General features: G+C 44.3%; 1 protein-coding gene across 12 annotated transcripts in view; it reads right to left on the bottom strand.

The window, feature by feature from the left end:
• SCAP (SREBP cleavage activating protein) overlaps positions 1-18,718 on the bottom strand; it is a 113,341-nt gene that overhangs the window by 32,229 nt on the left and 62,394 nt on the right. For 8 of the 12 annotated variants that reach the window (XR_013313380.1, XM_077658768.1, XM_077658772.1 and 5 more), the window contains 14 exons: positions 17,254-17,411; positions 17,006-17,143; positions 15,758-15,834; positions 15,503-15,617; positions 13,970-14,157; positions 13,471-13,597; positions 12,406-12,554; positions 11,018-11,112; positions 10,183-10,281; positions 9,549-9,661; positions 6,748-6,901; positions 2,494-2,596; positions 1,558-1,774; positions 548-687 (listed from right to left, as the gene is read on the bottom strand). Coding sequence is in view for 11 of the 12 variants with exons in the window: in XM_077658768.1 (XP_077514894.1) it covers positions 548-687; positions 1,558-1,774; positions 2,494-2,596; positions 6,748-6,901; positions 9,549-9,661; positions 10,183-10,281; positions 11,018-11,112; positions 12,406-12,554; positions 13,471-13,597; positions 13,970-14,157; positions 15,503-15,617; positions 15,758-15,834; positions 17,006-17,143; positions 17,254-17,411 (1,873 nt within the window). In the remaining variant the exon portion in view is untranslated. The remainder of the gene's footprint in view (positions 1-547; positions 688-1,557; positions 1,775-2,493; positions 2,597-6,747; positions 6,902-9,548; positions 9,662-10,182; positions 10,282-11,017; positions 11,113-12,405; positions 12,555-13,470; positions 13,598-13,969; positions 14,158-15,502; positions 15,618-15,757; positions 15,835-17,005; positions 17,144-17,253; positions 17,412-18,718) is intronic. The other 4 variants (XM_077658775.1, XM_077658776.1, XM_077658769.1 and 1 more) reach the window with 1 other exon arrangement.

Below are 18,718 nucleotides of genomic sequence, written 5' to 3'. Positions count from 1 at the left end.
TTTTTTTTTTTTTTGGCCAGCGAGGGGCAAGAGTTGCAGGGCCAACTTATATGAGGCACAACTATATACCGTATACATTGTGCGTAGTGACCTTTGCAGAGTTTTCTAGAACATGTTCATGAATTCTCCACGTAATTTGCATACCCACCTTTTTGAAGCCTTAATTTTAGGGAAAAAAAAAGTACGCAAATTAAGCGCGTAAATATGGTAACAGAAGAGTTTGCATTCCATGGGTTTCTATGGGAGCTTGGACAGGGCTTGCTCATGAAAATGTAGCAGCCGGGAATGCAACAGCGGGGTTTACTGTAAAATGTTTTCTGCATTACTTACCATTAACACCAGTCTGCATAAAGCTTTTGGAAAGCTTTTAACTTCACTACTCCTGTAATTTACAGTACATGAATCATTAATACTACTTGCTGTCTCACTTTCCCAGCTGCGAAGGGTAGGCCCTCAGGTCCTTTTTGTGTGAGTACAGCAGACCACAGTATGCCAAAACCCATGAGCTGAAATGTCATGACAGGCATAATTGAACACAGATGCCAACCTTGCTCAGCATCAATGTTGGGAATGATGCGCCAGTTTGTGTGGAAGACTGTTTTGTGGTCATCCGCGTGCCTCATTTCAATGGCCTTGCTGGCAGGTACCGGCACAGAGAGGAAAATGGGTGGCAGGATGCTTATGTACCTGCACAGAGTACATTCACAAATACAGGTTAGTAGCTACACCTTTAACAAACTCCTGTTACAAATGTGAATGGCTGCAAACACTGTCTGATTCAAAGCTACAGAAATGGCAAGCTCATGCTGGTAACAGCAACATAGTACTACCACAAGTTGTATAGTATAGATCTGACCTTCTTAGATCGAGTTGCACCAAGTGAAATGTGTAACCATACAAGTTCCTAATAGCCCGCCATGGTGACTCAGTGGTTAGGGCGCTCGGCTACTGAGCCGGAGTTCCCAGGCCTGAACCCAACCATGGCGGCCACGTTTCGATGGAGGCCAAATGCAAAGGCACCCGTGTGCTGGCCATTGTCAGTGCACGTTAAAGATCCCCAGGTGGTCAAAATTATTCCGGAGCCATCCACTATGGCACCTCTTTCTTCTTTCATTTCCATCTTCCTCCCTTACCTTACAGCGGGATTCGGGTGACCACCAAGATGCGAGACAACTACTGCGCCATTTCCATTCTCCAAAAATCAATTTTCATTAAAAAAATAAAAATTCAAGTCCTTGAACATACCGAAATTTATAAATTTGAAAACCTGTGGATACACTAAACTAGTGAACACAGTGTGCAGATTTATCATGTAAAGGTGATGTGGAATAAATACCAACCTATGTATAACACCATTTCATTTGTTTATTTTTTAAGTTGAATAAAAGATACAGAAAATGAGTGCGCAGAAGCAGCGATTGTCCAGTTTACAGCTCAGACAGGATGTTTTGAAAAGCATGATCGCAATGACAGAAACTGCTGACAAGCCAGTAATTGCAAACTATGATTGGACAATGGACACAACGTCACACAGCATCTACCATAACGTGCACTTGCCTGCCAGCTACGGAGATGTTGTAGTAGCCAAACAAGGTCGTCCAGTGCTTGGTCGGCAGTTCCTCCCAGAGGCGTGCTTTGCTGTGGTGCAGGTTGGCATTCTCATGGCTGGTGGCAGCGGCTGCTGCTGCTGCTGCCGCTAGCGACTCTTTTGACGCTTCCTCCAGGGCGTCATCTGAACCATTGTGGCCGGTGAGCATCTGTATGAATGGGTGCACTGCGCCACAAATAGGAGAGACAGTCCATAACACCTATGAACACCTCATTTTTACCTTGTTCCACTTGAACCCCTAAATTCTGCAGGAGCCAAAGCATATAAACAATCTTCACAACTGCACTGCTAACAACATGCCTCCAAATTTCAGCTAAGAGAGGCCTGAATGCTATAATTAGCAGAACATAGCATATTGCAGTCTGTTCACCCTTTTTTGCACAGGTTTATGCGCAACTATTCTTCAGCTGAAATGCAAACATGACTCACATGGTGCACCAAAATGTTAAAAGCGAAACAGCTGTACAGAAAACAACAAACCAACAATTCTTACAAATGACGCTGCACTTATCTAAACAGATACATGTGACTGAACACAGAACTAACAGTTGTAAAACAAAGCATGTAAGCTCCCTCTAAGACAACAGTATAATAGCAAACAAAAGGTCTGCTCTGTATTGCATAAACTGTCACACACCCCTAAGTCCATGGCACCACTTTAGGGTTGAAGATGCATCACACAAACCAGTCACAAAATAAGAGCACAGTAGACCTTGAGCAGACCATTACAGAAATGAAACCAAAGTACTATAGGTTTACTATTTACAGCCACAATACAAGAGGCATTTCTGCTTACACATGCTAAATTATGTACAACGCCTTAACTGCAGGTGCGCCTACACAAAACTTCAAGCATGAAAGCATATTACAGTGAGAGCACCAACCTGATTCTGCAATGTTAGGGCCCAGATTTGTTGTGTTGTCAGTAAACTTCCCCACGATTCCCATGCTATGAATGAGCACCATTATCCACACAACCAGACCCAGCTGTACAGAGGCAAACAGAAAAGAAAGAAAAGACAGCAAAACTATGACACAGTACTCACTACCAACATAATTAACCCATATTATGCCGAAACTTCAAAAATTTGAAAAATTTTAAAGGAGTATAGGCACCCTAATTTTGGTGGCATGTTTTCTTCTTTAGAATGATGCGGAAGACACTTCTATGCATGAATAATCATGTAGCATTCACTTACGACTGCTAAATATTTAGAATTGAATTTTTTCTGTCATGCCGTTTCGGCTTCGGTTTCAACAGCTGAACGATGGTTGTGACGTCAAAGAGTGCTTTTGTGTCACGTGAGGCATGAAAAATATCTGCAATATAATCGCCGCTTCATCGTTTTAATGTACTGCATTGCTGAAGCCAGCCTTGCTCAAGAGCCAGAATGGCAACAAATGTGGAAGCAGCGATTACGATATTTACACGATTGTTAAGTTGACCTATTTTTCAAAATTTGAAAATCCAGAGTGGGGGGGGGGGGGGTCGACTTAATTTCTAAACCAAAGCATCGCACCATAAATAATGACGAGACAAACGTGATGTCAGGCATGCTACAGCGTGGTTGCATTTTTGCTGCGTGGCTCCGTTGCATCGCTCCTGGTACTGGCCTTGAGCAGCAGCCATGTCAACACGCAGAACCGGCATCCCAAACCCACGCGCGATGGCCAATGGTGATTGTCAATAAGCAGCATACCGGCACCAGCCCACTCCCCGCACGGGGCCGCAGATTGCGTCTGCTGATAAGCGGCGGCGGCCCAGTAACGCATTTGCGATCAAGTTTTTTTTTTGTTTATTTTCAACCGTGCACTCTGCGCTCAAGAGAGCGCCGAATAGTTGATGGAAGGGCCACTGTACCAATCGCGGCGGCATCGCCCCTCGGAACCGCAGCGGCGCCAGGGAGTGTCGGTAGCTGACGGAAGAGCTGACGCCGCTCACGCGTAGTCTCTCGTTGGCTCTGCCGCATTTGACTACCGCCGGCCGCATTTCACAAGTGTTTAATGTAGCCGTTCGTCATTCGTCATTTCTGCTCTGGGTCCGATGAGCGACCTGTGCGCATTCACTGCTACATTCAAGATGGCTGTCATTCTTTACGTCAAAGAAACGAACTGCGCGCCGAGCCACAAGTTTGACGTTCGCGACGGGTGATACAGGTGTGGCAGCTGCAGTGAGGCAAAATTTTCAGCTGTTCCACATGATGTCGTGATGTTGCTGTTCGCGAAGTGCGGGATTTCGTTGCACGATGTTAGAACGATGAGCTGTGGGACCGCAGCAGCGATCACGACGGCAGCGCTAGTGAGGACGATGGCACAAGTGTGGACGGGTAGTCCAGTGACTAATACCTTTTCATTTTGGAATGTGCCACGGGCGCTCCCACGCGCGGCAGCCAACAGTGGCTGGCGATAAGCGGAGGCCGGAGGATAGTCCTATCGTGCTCTATTATTAAAGGCCAAGTGTAAACGACCTCCAAGTTTGTTTTTTTTTGGTCGACTTACAATCGCGTAAATACGGTATATTGCAGTTTTTTCATGTCTCACATGACCTGTAAGCACACGTTGACCTCACAGGCCTCATTCGGCTGTTGAAACTAAAACCGAAACAGCACGAGAAAGAAATGTGAATATAAATTATTTAGCGGTCGTAGGAGAATACCAGCTGGTAATCCATGTATAATAATGCCTTGCGCATCACTAAAGGGGCTGCGAAACACTGCTTGAACAGATGCCAGCTATACTTCAGACGGATTCTTTATGTCACACAGATGCTGACTAAAAAAGAATTACAGGAATTGATCCATAGGAATGGGAGTTATTCAATGAAGAAATTTAAAAATACAAGCAAACAAAATGCTGCCCTCAACTCATTTTCACGCGGCTTCCCATTCCCATTTCACTCTCCTAATGACGACATGGAGCGGGTTCAGTCAATGACACGGAGCGGGACCAGTCAAAGCAGCCTATCTGACCACGTCGCGGAAGTTTGCACGCCATGGCTGCCTAACCGCTGTAACTCGTTCTTGCCAAGGCTGGTAGCGCCATTTTCATGGTTACAACAACCAAGTCAATGCCCAGCTGACTCAGCGATGCTTCATCATCACGTCGACGGTGCAGAACACTGATCAGTGACGTTCCCTGACTTGTGGATCCGAACGCGATACGAACTGGGTCTGAACTCGAGCGCGGGATACTGCGACGGAGTGATGGCCTGCACAAGATACTTGATACATTTAGCATAGCGCGTACCGCTAATGCTCACTGCCTACCATGGTCCGTCGCTAGGAACGAATTGATTGATCACAGCAAGCAAGGCATGCGTGCTGTTGACAGGAGCGTGGCGTCATCTGGCGCCACCGCCCGGTGATCCTCCACAAGCTGACGATTTGCACGGCTAAATGCGAAACGAAAGGCTTTTTCTTTGCATCCTTCCTTGGGACCGAAACGAATGCTTGTAGAGTGCAATGGCCTGATCGGATCGATTTCGTAAAGCCGTTCTCAGATACATAGAGAGTAGCCATAAGTGTTGTGTGCTAGGTCGTAGGACGTGTACAGAAAGGAGCAAAGTCCTTCGATGCAAAAAAAATAGCCAGAGCCTCTGGTGGTGCATTTTTGTTTTACTTGCTTTACAGCACTTTTATCTGAGGCAAACAAGCTGGTTTTGTTGATGTAATATAAAATGCAAAATCTTGACAAAACGTATCTCTATTTATTAACCCAATTTGCAATATATTTACTGTTTGTGTAATCATCAAGCTCCTGCCCATTGATGTCATATCCACTGCTAAAAACCGCCACTGTATGGTGACACCGTCAAAATTTGTTTTTGCGAGCTAATTCAAATATTAAAAACTGCAGTGTACGCGGCCCGACTGATGCTAATAGCATCACTATAACTTATTCTATGCAACCAACAGGCAAAACAATGCACTGATTATGTGTTTCGGGGCCCATTTAAAAACAAGAAAACATGCACTCAAAAGTTAAGTGTCTATACTCCTTTAAATATTTTTCTACATAAAACGTTTATTTCACTTCATAATTCAGAACCATGATTTTATTGGCAAAAATATTTTTTCAACACTGACTTTTGAGCCATCCTACAAAGTAGGATACTAGGCAAATTCGCTACCTGTTATGAGTTGTAGAGCTTCACACATATGACATCAACTTTCACATCACACTTCACGTCACGCGAGGTGGTTTCCTTATGACAATGTGCAAAAACTATTTTTTTTACTTGCAGAATTACAATTTAGTCGATGGGATCTAATTTCAAAAATGGAATATAGAGATCACTGGCGCATCATTCTGAACTCACACAACGCACAAAACTGAATGCAAAACTGAACAACCCTTGCACAGAAAAAGTTTCGAGCCTCTTGAACCTACGCTAGCAGGTGGAAGCGTTTACAGTGTAAAATATTAGAGTTACTGCGCAAAAAAGCGGTATCCTACATGCAGGACTTTAGGTGTACATATATGGGTTAAAGTGATGCAGTTTCTTACAGCCTCTCTTGTAACAAAAACAGCTAGAGTTGAGAACACAAATATAGCCAAAAAATTTTTTAAAAAACATCTGTTAAGTCCAGTCAGCAATGCACTACACATCCATTTTGTAATCTCAAGAAACTTAGCTCCACAGCAACCGTCCATGGTGCAGTGCATATACGCTCCCATCAAGCAACTGTTATGCCAACATTTTGAAAAAAAATTCATTACATTTTAAAGGAAATACATGCAAATGTGGCATAGAGTTTTACTTGACCACTTTTCTGAGAAATTTACCAAATCCAGTAACCAGTTCACGTAAACTTTACAAAAACCTCTGCTTTCATAGATTTAAATTTCAAGGATTAAATGCTGCAAGAAATTTTCCTTGCTCTTGTGATTGACGTGATGACACAGTAAAAATATTTTTGTCCACATCTACCTATTCACGTAATCCTATTTTTTTTCGTACCAACCCTTCCTCACCCTCATTAGGTGCACAGCTGCAAAATTAGGCACTCAACGCCCTGCCATGCATGTTCTGACACGGGTTCAAGAGCCAAGGCTACCAAGCAGACACCAGCAGCAGTAAAACCAGGAATATGCAGTTCACCAGAGAGCACAGGGGGACAAATGGTATGACAACTTGCCATGAGTCCCCGTTGAATGAGGCGCATGCGGGCCCAGAAGTAGACCAGGCGGAGTCGCTTGGGCAGCTTCAGGATGGGTGAAGTGGGCGTGGCAAAGACGCGAGACATGGTCCGGCCAGGGCCATATGTCACCACAGGCACACCATCTGAACGCCTGCAATGAAAAACCCTTACCAGATGAAACAGGACCAACACCAGTTAACCTCTAGAAGAACATGTCAAGACAGCAGACAATAACCTTTAAAATAGGCACAAATTATGCTCGCACTTACTTACCTTTCTTTGTTTCAAGAAGCAAAAAAAACTGAAGACGTTACTAAAATCTGGCACTTACAAACACAGAAACGAAAAGTGCTGTCCAGCCCTTCCTTTCTCTAACTTTTAGCATCCGCTTTGACGCTACGCTATAATAACAACAATTTGTACAACAAGTAGGTAAAAAAAAGAGCTCCCAGGCTTTTTGTAGACTCCGAGGTCAAAGAAGTGAGAAAGCTGTGCTACACCCGCTAAAAATGCGGCCATAGTTAAACCTGGACGCAACAGACCTCCAGGTAGCGAACTCTTCCAGGTAGTGAAGTTTCTCAGTTCCCCCACTGAAGTGTGTGTATTTGTGAACTCCATGTAATGAAGCTGTGGTGGTGGTTCACCTTGTCGCAGCAAGTTCTGACAGCTACTGCTGCATTACTTGGAAATCTGGACAAACCATGCGAAAGTTTCATGACAGTAAAACATGAATTGCCATGAGAGGAACATCTATGACTGCAACAAGTGAAAGCATATTACAAAACATGCTGTGCTCAAGTGCGATCAGCACTTCTCTGTGGCAAACACAGCAGCTGCAGCTTTTGCTTTTGTAGCATCACACCAAGTGGCACTACAACAGTTCATGCTCAAAAGTAGTGAAGGCATGGGACGAGTAGTGCACGTCCACCATCACCACTCGGCTGCTTGTGTGATCCCGGCGCCAACAGCAGACGCACAATGGGAGTAAGGACAGTGGAGAGCGCCAGAGATGCGAGATGAAGACAAGAGTCCTTTGAATGATTGTTTATCAGGAAATGAAAAGCACCGTAACTGTTTCACTTCTCGGTGCACACCTCAACTGTGCCATGAGAGAAGGGAGCAAGGTGGGAGTGAAAGAGGAGAGACAGAGATGTGCCGTAGTGGAGGGCTCCGGAATAATTTCGATCACCTAGGGATCTTTAATGTGCACCGAAATTGTGCTTTCCAGGCTGCACCAGTAGCTGCAAGGCCGCCTCAGTGGCAAACATAAGTGAGTCTTAAACATAAGTGGTCTCAAGTGATAAAAGTTTCCGCATGTGCCTTCCTTCATAGAATACCTTAGGTATCCTCCTTTACCAGGTCAGTAGGGATATAATAGACAGTTTTAGCTGTGCGTACGCAACGGCTTAGCGTACGCAAGGAGTTTGCGGGGACGGTAGTGCGCATGCGCAGAACGCAAGCGCAAGCCCTGCATCTTGCGTGCGTATGCTAGCCAGCGGACTTTGCATTGCGGCGCTTGCGTGGCTTGCGTATGCTAACGTTGACAAGATGGCGGCGCCCAGCTCGCCCGCTTCGGAATAAATAGATGTCGCCGCTGGATTCTCCGACGCAATAGCTCGCTCAAATGGTAGCGGTTCGCTTTTATTTTGCCTACTCTTGCCCACACGTAGCGGTATAAGAGATAACTAACCCCTGTTTTTCAGATAATTTGGCGATTTTCAAGCTCCTAGGCCTAACTAAATGCAGTGTGTTTTTCTCGTAGCAACGACACCTGGCGAAGCAGTTTTCTAGCTTTTAGCCAGTTCCTACATTTTCTTCGGTTTACATAGTTTTTCTTCTTGGAACAAAAAAAGGCTCCCAATGCACTCACACTAGTTATAAGTAATCACGGATGAAATTTTCTTCAACCGAGCGTTGATGTGCTTTGACGTCTTGTCACTAGACGGCGCTGCGTGCGCCTGAAGGACGCTACGGCTCGGCCAGCTAAAACTATACTTAGGAGCGGACACCATAACGCACACAGCGCTGTAGCGCTTTACGTATGCAAGCACTTACGTACGCACAGCTAAAACTGTCTAATTAAGCTGTTTTCAGTTAGGGAGTACAGCCGCTTTGTGTGCACTTTTTCCGCAATCTTGCGAGGTACACCTTAATGTTTCACTGTACAAATTACCCACTTCGCATTTCATTGGTCAAACTACTGGGCGTTTCTCCCCAATCAAACATGCCCAACCCAACTCTCATGCAGCAAGAGTGTCAGTTCAAACTGTTTGAAATGCCACCAAGATCATTGAATTAATTTATGCGAAATTTTTCAATTTCACCAGGCTTATTAACTGTCTCTACCACAAACATTCTTGATGCTAATGTACACTTCTATAATAATGGAGTAATTACTCATTGGCATCCACCCAAGTGCAGCCATACGGCTACAAAGGAAAAGCCTGGAGCAGGACGAATTTTTCTTTATCTGCGAAGTTTCTGAGAAAGCTGTTTAGCTTTCCTTTGTAGCCGTATGGCTGCGCTTGGGTGGATACCAATGAGCAATTACTCCCTTATTACAAATTTACTCCACCTCGGGGGATTCCCCTAAACATTTAAGGACACACCTATGGTTTAGTTTATGACATTCACCTTTCACACTTGTGTGGATACCCGAGTCATTCACCGTTAAACTAACTTTTCTTCATGTCATGTTTTCATACACTGCTGAAGTAAAGCAGCTATGATAAAAGCAAACTTCGCTGCTTGTTTTTGGAGCTGCAAGGCCAGCTGAGCAGCAATTTGTCTAAGCTTACCGAGATCTGTATAATACACCAACAGGGCTCCGGTTATCCGCATTTGTCATGTTCTTTTCGTCATCAGTCCAAGCGGTCGCAGCCTCGGACTTCCCTTTCTTCAAGTCAGATTTCTGCAAGTAAAAGGATGTTTGAGAGGAGTAGTATAATATTTTGTCCTCCTGCAGGCAACAAGTACTATTCTGTTCGTCTTGCACTTGCCAGGAAAGCAAGTCCATGCAATGCCTACTTCCTTTCCCTAATTTAGGAAACAAAACACGAACAGGCTGAAAAAGAGGCAGGGCAAACACTGAAATATTTTTCTACCCTTCAGTTGAAAGTTGCGCTCCGTCCTGTCTACCTTGTCTTTTTGTGTCGTCTTTCTGTGCGCATAAAAGAAGTCTGAGTATGAACCAACTAGCCCCACAACGTATATTACTGGATTACCTTTCTTTCATCTTGTCTGTGTGCTGTGCTGGCCCCCACGTTACTGACAACCAGCACCAACGTTCCTGCTTACCACACTTCCATTCTCTAATTACAAGTTTTACTGGCATGACATGCTGAACTCATAAGGGACCATTACACTGTTCAGATCAATGAAACTGAAAGCTTCCTCCCAGATGACGACACACATTCTCAAATGAAGCCTTACCTCCTTACGCTGAATGTCAATGGAAAGCACAGTGGCAAAGAACACCATCTGAAGAAAAAAATCCGAAAGCAGCCCAACGACTGCAAACATGCAGAATTCCTGAAAGAGCCAAAACAAAATAAAATCAGGTAGGAGGCAGTGTTAGAATACTCAAAATGTCAACTGGCCCCACAGAACAATACTGCTGAGCTTGTGAAACTGCCACAGTGGCATGCGGAGATTTTTGCTCATGTGCCATGCAAGCACTGGCAAGCATTGGCAAGCATGCCGGTTACTGCTTTTTCATGGCAAAGACATGGCAAGGGAGGTTATACACACAGCAGCCATGACCAGCTTTAGGCCGAGTTTCGATGAAGGCAAAACGAAAAGACATCCGTGTGCTGTGTGATGTCAGCGCACAGTTTAGAACCCCAGGCAGTCAAAATTAATCTGGAGCCCTCCACTACGGCGCCTCTTCCTCTCTTCTTTCTTTCAATCCCGTCTTCATCCCTTGCCCAACAGCACAGTCAAGGTGTACATAAAGGGCGAGAAGGATACTGGGTATTTCATTCTTGATAACCAGTTATTTGCTTATTTCTAGCCCAGGAACTATCCCATTTTGTGACGACCCATATTCATAATGGCACCTTTACTAATCTGAGTACATGAAAGATAAACGAGCTCACCTTGCCCCATGTCTCTGTCAAAGAACTTCACCAAACCTTATTTTATGTTCACTACTTGCCGTAATATTGACAGGATGTTTACATTTAGCATGCATTTAAGAAAACAAAATCCTTGAGCAACAACAGCACAGCAGCTTATTAAGACAGGTAGGAAGGGAGACAGTGCATACCTGAATAGCTGGCACAAATGTCAGGAAAGCGAGGGTGAGCAGGAGCAATTCAGTGAGCAGGTTCTTGGTTATGGACCACCCTTCCTTGCTAAGACCTAAAGGCATAAAAGATGTTGCACGGAGGTAATGTAAATAATCTCCTACCCACCAGAAAATGGTGGAAATCAAATGCACTGCATGGTAGCCTAAACAAGCACCATCAAGAGAAATGCCTAAGTGCACATATTTTCCAACAGCCAATGGGCACTATTTGTGAGGCATCAGTTGGGTGGCACACACGTGCAGGCAACCATGCCTGCACCACAAGGTTGTTGGAGGCACTGGTGACTGTCTTATATTGTCTCGCCTTGCAGCTACAGAATAGCTGCAGTCTTGTTCAAGAACATCCAGCAGTATGATTAAGTGAAAGCAGTACACTGTAGGAGCAGGTGCTCGCAGCTATAGCCCTCGAACACTTGCTCCTGCTACTCAGACGCCTGCCTCATATGGAGCTTTTTGCAGCGACCTCCCAAGAAATACGGTACTTGCATGGATACAGTGTTATTGTGCAGAAGCCACCTGCACCACATCTGGCAGTGAATGATATCTATGCCATGCTCCGATCTACCAAATGCAAATAACAGGAGCACTTACTTGTTAAAAGCACTTCGGACTATTAAATAAAGTATGAGCACTTCAGAATGTTGTGCTACAATGTGGTAATAACTATCACTCGACCAGTGTTAGTAAAGCTATAAAGGTGGCTAGTCAGTTGTACATCATGGATGCAGGAATTACCGCTGTCCTGCTGTACAGAAAGTGAACACTGGGAACAACACAAAAAGACAGGTAATGTTGTTTGTGCACAACGCTGCCCATCTTTCTGCGTCAATCTCAGTGCTCATTTTTTATATCACAGTACAGCGTATCTGACACATCCAAAATGTCGCCTATGCTAACAAATATTTATTTTAACATGGAAGCTTCACATAGCCATTATGAATAATGCCAACCTGCAAGCCCTGACTGTGCCCCCAAGCACTTGCCACCTGCACATCACTGACGTGCTATCACTAGTTCCACAGGAGCACCGTAAGCAGTGAGTGGTGGTGCACAGCTGTAAACAGATGCATGAATATATTTCCCATGTTTTTTCATTAGGATTTTGTTCATTTTGGATCATACGAATTTAAGATGATGCAAATATTTTTCACAACCCTGTGCAATTTGTATTATCGAGAATCCACTGTATTTCCTTTCTTTGCTACACAGTGGTTTGATGTATGCCCAACAGTAACTTGCAATGTGCTGCCGTAAATTTGAAAGGGAATGGGACCCACATCAAGCTGCTGTGACGACTTTATGCCCTCTCTCCTTCCATCTAAAAAATAAAAATGAACTGAACTTACCTTGAGCGAGGCGCACCTTGGCACCCACATGTACTGGTGTAGAGACGACTGACTTGGTCAGGACCAGCATGTTCTCCAAGCCTATAACTACTACCAAGTAGGGCAAGATTTCACTTGGGAGGCAGGATGATCGTGGCGACACCAGTGGGCTGTCAACACAAGAGAAGCCTGTCACACTTTGTTCACGCTTAATCGTGACCTGCCTGGTCCGTCCTTTTGGGCCCCAACAACTCATTGCACACAATGAGCAGTTTTACAATAAAATCCTTACGACAAGCTTCCAAACGAGCTGGTGTAGACTTTCCAAGCCCCTCTGGGCCTTCTGTACCAAATTATTTTTGACCTAGTGTGCAGGTACCCAATGAATACTCCTTTTGACCTAAAGTAGGCATTAAAAAAAGATTGCTTAAGTAGACAGAAAAAAGATGTTTACAGTTTGAAAAAAATATCTGAGAGTTCAGTGGAGGCAATATTGCTACTGTGGTAGCTTTTGATCCTGAGGGCTGACTTTTGCTGAATCTACATCACTGCAGTCATCCTCGTCACTACTTTCGCTTTCGTCACGAGAAGAATGTGCTGAAGATATGCTTTCACTGCTGCACTCAACATCCTCATCACCGGCAAAGAGACTACTCATTATTTATTTATGAGAAGCACTGCGTTTGCTCCCAGCCACGGCTATAAGCTTCTATGCCAGAAAATAGCCGACTATTTAAATTATCAATAAATGCGAACAAAACTACCTCGAACAATTGTAACTACGGCTTCTATCTACTGCAAAACTATCCAACATTCACTCCAACAATCAAGCACAGTGCACCATCACTAGATGGCTATAATTGTTAACAACCAAATGCTGCTATTTCTACAGTTTTAGTAATACAGTCGTGCATCTTGTGGGCATCAATTCAACTGCTTTGGAAGCCAATGGGTTAAAGCCTCTCTTATGTGCAAGAAAAACGATTCTCGAAATCTGTACTCCAGTAAAAGAAGCAGCTCTCACATGTACTTTCAGGCAGGAAAGGTTTATATGCACACATAAATGTGGTGGTAATAATGACCTACCTTCCGTTCAGCGTAGGATTCAAGCCAAACCAGAGGCATAGGCCGACAGACATGAACAGTGACATAACCACGGTCAGGACTGCACTGACCGAAATTGCCCATTTAGACTTGACAAGCTCTATCTTGCCTGCACAGGAACAACAAAAAAGAAAACGTCAAGCACTAAAATGCTGGTAAGCTAAGCTGACTACAAAAGCGTTAAGTGCTGTCTCACTTGTCTCAGCACCACAGCATTTCAAAACAATGCAGCTAGCACACTTAACACATAGTTCACGCTAAACAGAAGCCAAGAGCATTTCAGCACTGCCAAAATTTAATTTTTTAATGCAATAAGCAAGATACCACACCAGAAGCCCTGCCTGTGCAGCACAGCACACCTTGCCACATACAACTGCTGTATACTGCTGTAAGCAGCACGTGATGAAAAATCAGCATTCCGGCATGCTAACCTGACCATGCTTTCATTAGAAAGATAGTGAAGATCAAGGTTTGCACTCACGGACAGAGTAGTAGATGTAGAAGAAGAGTATCACATAGATGGTGCCCAGAGGCATGAATTCGGCTAGGGTGTGCTGGTACTGAAAGTGGACATGCACAATCTCCCGCTCCTCCTGGTCTTTGGCCGACGAGTTGTGCGGATGCCCGGGGAACGAATGGTGCAGCTTGTCTTCCAGGGAGTGTACCACGCTTTAGAAGGAGGATAAAGCGTACGTCAAGAACAGCACCCCCACATCCTACACTGGCAAGGCACATGCAATAGCACAAAACAACAAGCAAAGTCTTGGCAAGCCCGCTCCTTTGCGCACTCAGACCAATAGTATTTTCAATGTCAGTTAACGGTGGTCACTATGTTAACGAAGACAGGAACAGCGTAGCATGAGTTAATATAATATCTTAGCTGAGATGAAGATAAGGAAATAGACAAGAGTAGGGCATCTAGCATGGAAAACAAATAACCAATGGCCCCTTGGGGTAACGACGTGGGTTCCAAGGGAAGATAAACGCAGCACGGGGTGCCAGAGATTCTAATGGCCAGACGAGATTAGGAAAGTTGCCGGGATAGGATGACCACGACTGATGGAGTGTAAGTTTAACGGGAGATCAATGGAAGGAGCCACTGCAGCTGTTTGATTGGGTATGCAACAATGCAATAATAGGTGACAGCAAGGCCAACAAAGATGCAAGATGCAGCAGGCATAATGAGCAAGGCAGCAAGCAAGGCGCTGCTCTATTAATGTGGCAGCATTTAGGTTGTCATCTTTCAGAAACCACCGGGTTTTTCCGTAACAGAATTTCTTGGTTGGTCAAGAGGGTCGTGACCTCCAACAGCACGAACAAATTTGAAAATCTGAGGATTAAAATGGTTTAGTACCTCCCACTGGATTATCACATGGGATCATACTAACCCAACCCACTTTTCCATCTTAAGATTCCATAATTTTTAGAGGTCCTTTGAAATTTTAGGGGGTGGGTCATTTTCCAAATGCTATCACATTTTCTTCTTTGGTAATGTGATTAAGAAGGCCCCTAAGTTGTTTTAGTGAGGGTGACTGCATTTTTAAGGTCTATTTCTCACAAGCTATCCCCATTCTTTTTCACATAGGTTTCACCAAAAAACATATGCTGTTTGAGCAAAAGTGACGGCAAATTTATAGCTAGACTTGCTACAGACTGTTCTGATATCCACTGGATTTCCCTAGATTTCAAAACCATACAAAGCAGCAGCACTTCCTGTGTGTTGCGGTTCTTTATTTTTTCAGAAATGTTTGTCAAAGTGTGCCCTAAAATATATCCTTCCTAATTGAGCTTTAACAAGTGAGCTAAGGCATACTACCAGGCTGGATTTAAACATGGACACTCCAACACATTATAAGAAAATGTAAGATGGCTAAAAAATGTTCAGGTTCACAGGAGGCAAATGCATTTGATTCCATTTAAAATTAACTAAATAAACTTTGAAGCAGAAAGTGTTACACATGGCACCATAGTTGATGCGCACAAGATGATACCGAAGAAGGAAAAGGTGATTTACCTAGGCTCCCACTTTTTCAGGACAATGGTTACGGCAAATGTGATGACCCTTTGCCTGTTGCGCACACAAAACTTCTTTATACCGGTCTCTTTCCACGGGACACCAAACAGGATCTCTGCACAGAAAATATGTCACAAAGCAGAATATGAAAAATCTTTTAGCAGTATCTACTGAAAAAATAAAATATGTGTTGATGAATAAAAATGCATTTTTTTTCTTTTAGACGCGGGTAAAGAGGTGAGAAACGAGCTTTACCTCTGAGGTAGTATGAGTTTGAAGTTTCATCCTTCTGATTGAAAATGCTCATGAGAAGTTGGCTGTCATGTTGGAAGCTGCAAAGAGATCAACAAACAGCAAGTTGATGGGCAAGCACGCTAACTATCATTTTTTACAGAAACACTGTGCAAGTTTTAAACACAGACAAGCATATTCCTGCATTTGTTCCATGGCCTGTCTCGTCCTGTTTTAGCGCGCGCAGTGTTTCAGTGAAAGCGATCAAGTACACTTTAATTGAGCCACAAAATAAAATGCAAAAGCAATAACTAAGGATGTGCAACCAATACATTAGCTAGCAATGTAAAATATAAGCCTGCCTTAGCAAGTGGACATTGCACCAGCCCTGCCATCATGGCTAGGCACAATGGCATCACCAGTGATTTCATTATTGATGATGATGATGCATTTCTATTGCACAAGGGCATCTGTCGCCAAAGAGCCATGGCACAAGCTGTTTTTGTCAACTCAGGGAGGGGTCAAAGACCAATTTCCTAAGCATTTCACTCTAAAGAAGCCAAACATTAGGCCAAGGGAAAGCTTGCACCCACTGTATCACCAGTGGGTACCCAGCAGCTCTTGGGACACAGCCCCACACCTCCCGCATGCTCAAACCACTAGGACATCGCTACGGTATAGTCATCACAATATTAAACAGTCTTAGCACTAGACCAAAGAGTAGAATGGGAACTGGAGCTGGTATACTGCTTCAAGACAACCTGAAACAGCTTTTGTCACAGCTGCTGCTTCTCGTCTCCCCGGCTTCCCCCCTCACATGTCCCAGCACTGCTAGCATGCTTAAATACATGGTGAAGAACCCTCGCAGCTGCGCTGAGCATTCAAACTTTTATCACTGATTCACTTGTGTACATACTCTCCTCTCCCACACAGCAATCAGCAAATGGTGACACTCAACTTGAATGATGCAACACAAGCGGTCCTGGTGCAGCTTCGACAGAAATGCAGCAAAGGGCCAACTAGAGTGTTTCAGGGCTATTTACACGTGTAAACATTCTTATCCCAGCAGTCTTTGGCTGCACATTGTGGTTCCTTGCAAACACACGTCAGCCATGTCTTCCCTTTCTCTCTCTTATCCTTATCTCTCCCAGGCATGTCCTATTCCCACAGTTTAGGACAGCACACTAGACATTGCTCTCGCTAATCTGTCTGCTTTCATTGTTCCTTTGCTGCTTAGCAGCACTCCTCCCCTATCCACCTTCCGGTGCCCACCTGTTGTAGTCCTGTTTCCAGACATAGGTGGGAGACAGGATGAGGCAGCCATACTGGGGCAGCGATGACGCTGCTACCCTATCCTTTGATTCAGCCACCTGAAGGCATATGTCTTGCAGGGTGTGCTTCGTTCCATTGCTGCAGAGGACAGTAGAGGGAAACAAAAATCCCAAGTCAATTAACTCTGTGCCGCCCATGTCAATGAGTGCAGGTGAAAGAATGGAAAATGACGACTGCAGTGTGCTTGCCTGTCCACAAATTGGTGGTTTCCCACAATCTCTGTGATACGGAAGGCTTCAGCGAGTGGCGACCGGAAGGCATCCATCAGCAGTAGGTCTGGCTGCCACGGGGACACAGCTGCCTTGACCACTATCTGCTGCACATATGCCACGGGTGGACCCTGAAACTGAAAACAGATATATTTGAGCACAAAGTTAAGTGACCATGTACGCAAGTTAGATGTAAATTAACAATGCCCTCAACTTTCAGCGCTAGTTAATAAAATAGGTGTCATCAGTTGACAAAGTCTGCCCTTGTTATGGGTTTAGGGCAGATGGAGTGCATGCAATGCACAAAGAAAAATGCAAAACAAAAATTTTAAAAGTACAAAATTTGCAATGCTGAAATAAGGAAGCAATGAAAGCCAAGTACAGCAATAAAATTCGAGTGTGTTCCAAAATTAAACCATCCCTGCCTAAGTAAAAACTACACATTAATGGTAAGCCACTCTTGATGCAGATTAACCCTGTACTGCGTACATTATTTTAGTTTTTATACAATCAGTTGTTCTCATTCCACACAGGTCAAGTGCGGATATACATTTGTTATCACAAAGAGAAGACAAGCGGGAGGCGTTGCCCTCCCATTGTGAATTGAAAAAAAAAAAGAAGAAGTGGTGTGTTGCTCCTGTAGTACGGAAAGAGAGACCACTTGCATAGCAGCACCAACAAGACAGAGCAAGAGCACTCAGCTATAGAAAGGCAATAAGAAGAAGAAAAAGCTATCTGCCAAATATGAAAGCCACATTGTTGTTTCGTGATTTATCTTTCTACTACTTGCACATAGAGAGGGCGATAGAAGCCAGGTTGAAAACAATTGTCACTGCATAAAACACCAGGCAGAAAAACGAAAGATCAATGAAAGACCAAGGCTCAACCATCAAAAGCACTTGAACGAGATGGATAAAATGGTACAGTAAAACCTTTTGGGCAACAAAAATCGCAACCACAACAAGGCCAAGGTTCAAATGTCTGAGAAAATGTGCTGCCTGCTGGCATTCCGCTATCAGCGGCATCACAGGGAGAAAAGGGGGGGGGGGGGGTCAGCCCAGCGAAGACATGGAACAGGCCAGAGCCAGACAAAAAAAAAAAAGTATTATCAGCCCACAATGAAGCAGCAATACTACAAAACAAACAAATGGAAATCTTCCTGCTCCAGCAAGCTGATAAAGATGCACAGTGCAGAATCAAGAATCCAAAAAAAGAAATGTTGATTACAGATCCTCCTGGCAGTTGGACAGATTACAGCAACATGGTATCCCCCCCCCCCCTTGCACAGATGCATGGTTGGTGAGCCAAGGAGGTGATAGCTTTCACACTGCATGCAGGCAAAAAAGTTGGTGCCAGTAGCTGCTAACTCATAGGGAAGGTCGCCACAAAGTCACCAGAAAGCAGGCATGGAAAGCATAAATGTCTCTCTTGGATCCATAAGAAC

Source organism: Amblyomma americanum, chromosome 3, assembly GCF_052857255.1.
Source record: "Amblyomma americanum isolate KBUSLIRL-KWMA chromosome 3, ASM5285725v1, whole genome shotgun sequence".
In the NCBI taxonomy this organism is placed as follows: Eukaryota; Metazoa; Arthropoda; class Arachnida; order Ixodida; family Ixodidae; genus Amblyomma; species Amblyomma americanum.
This window is presented reverse-complemented; position numbering and strand designations above follow the sequence as displayed.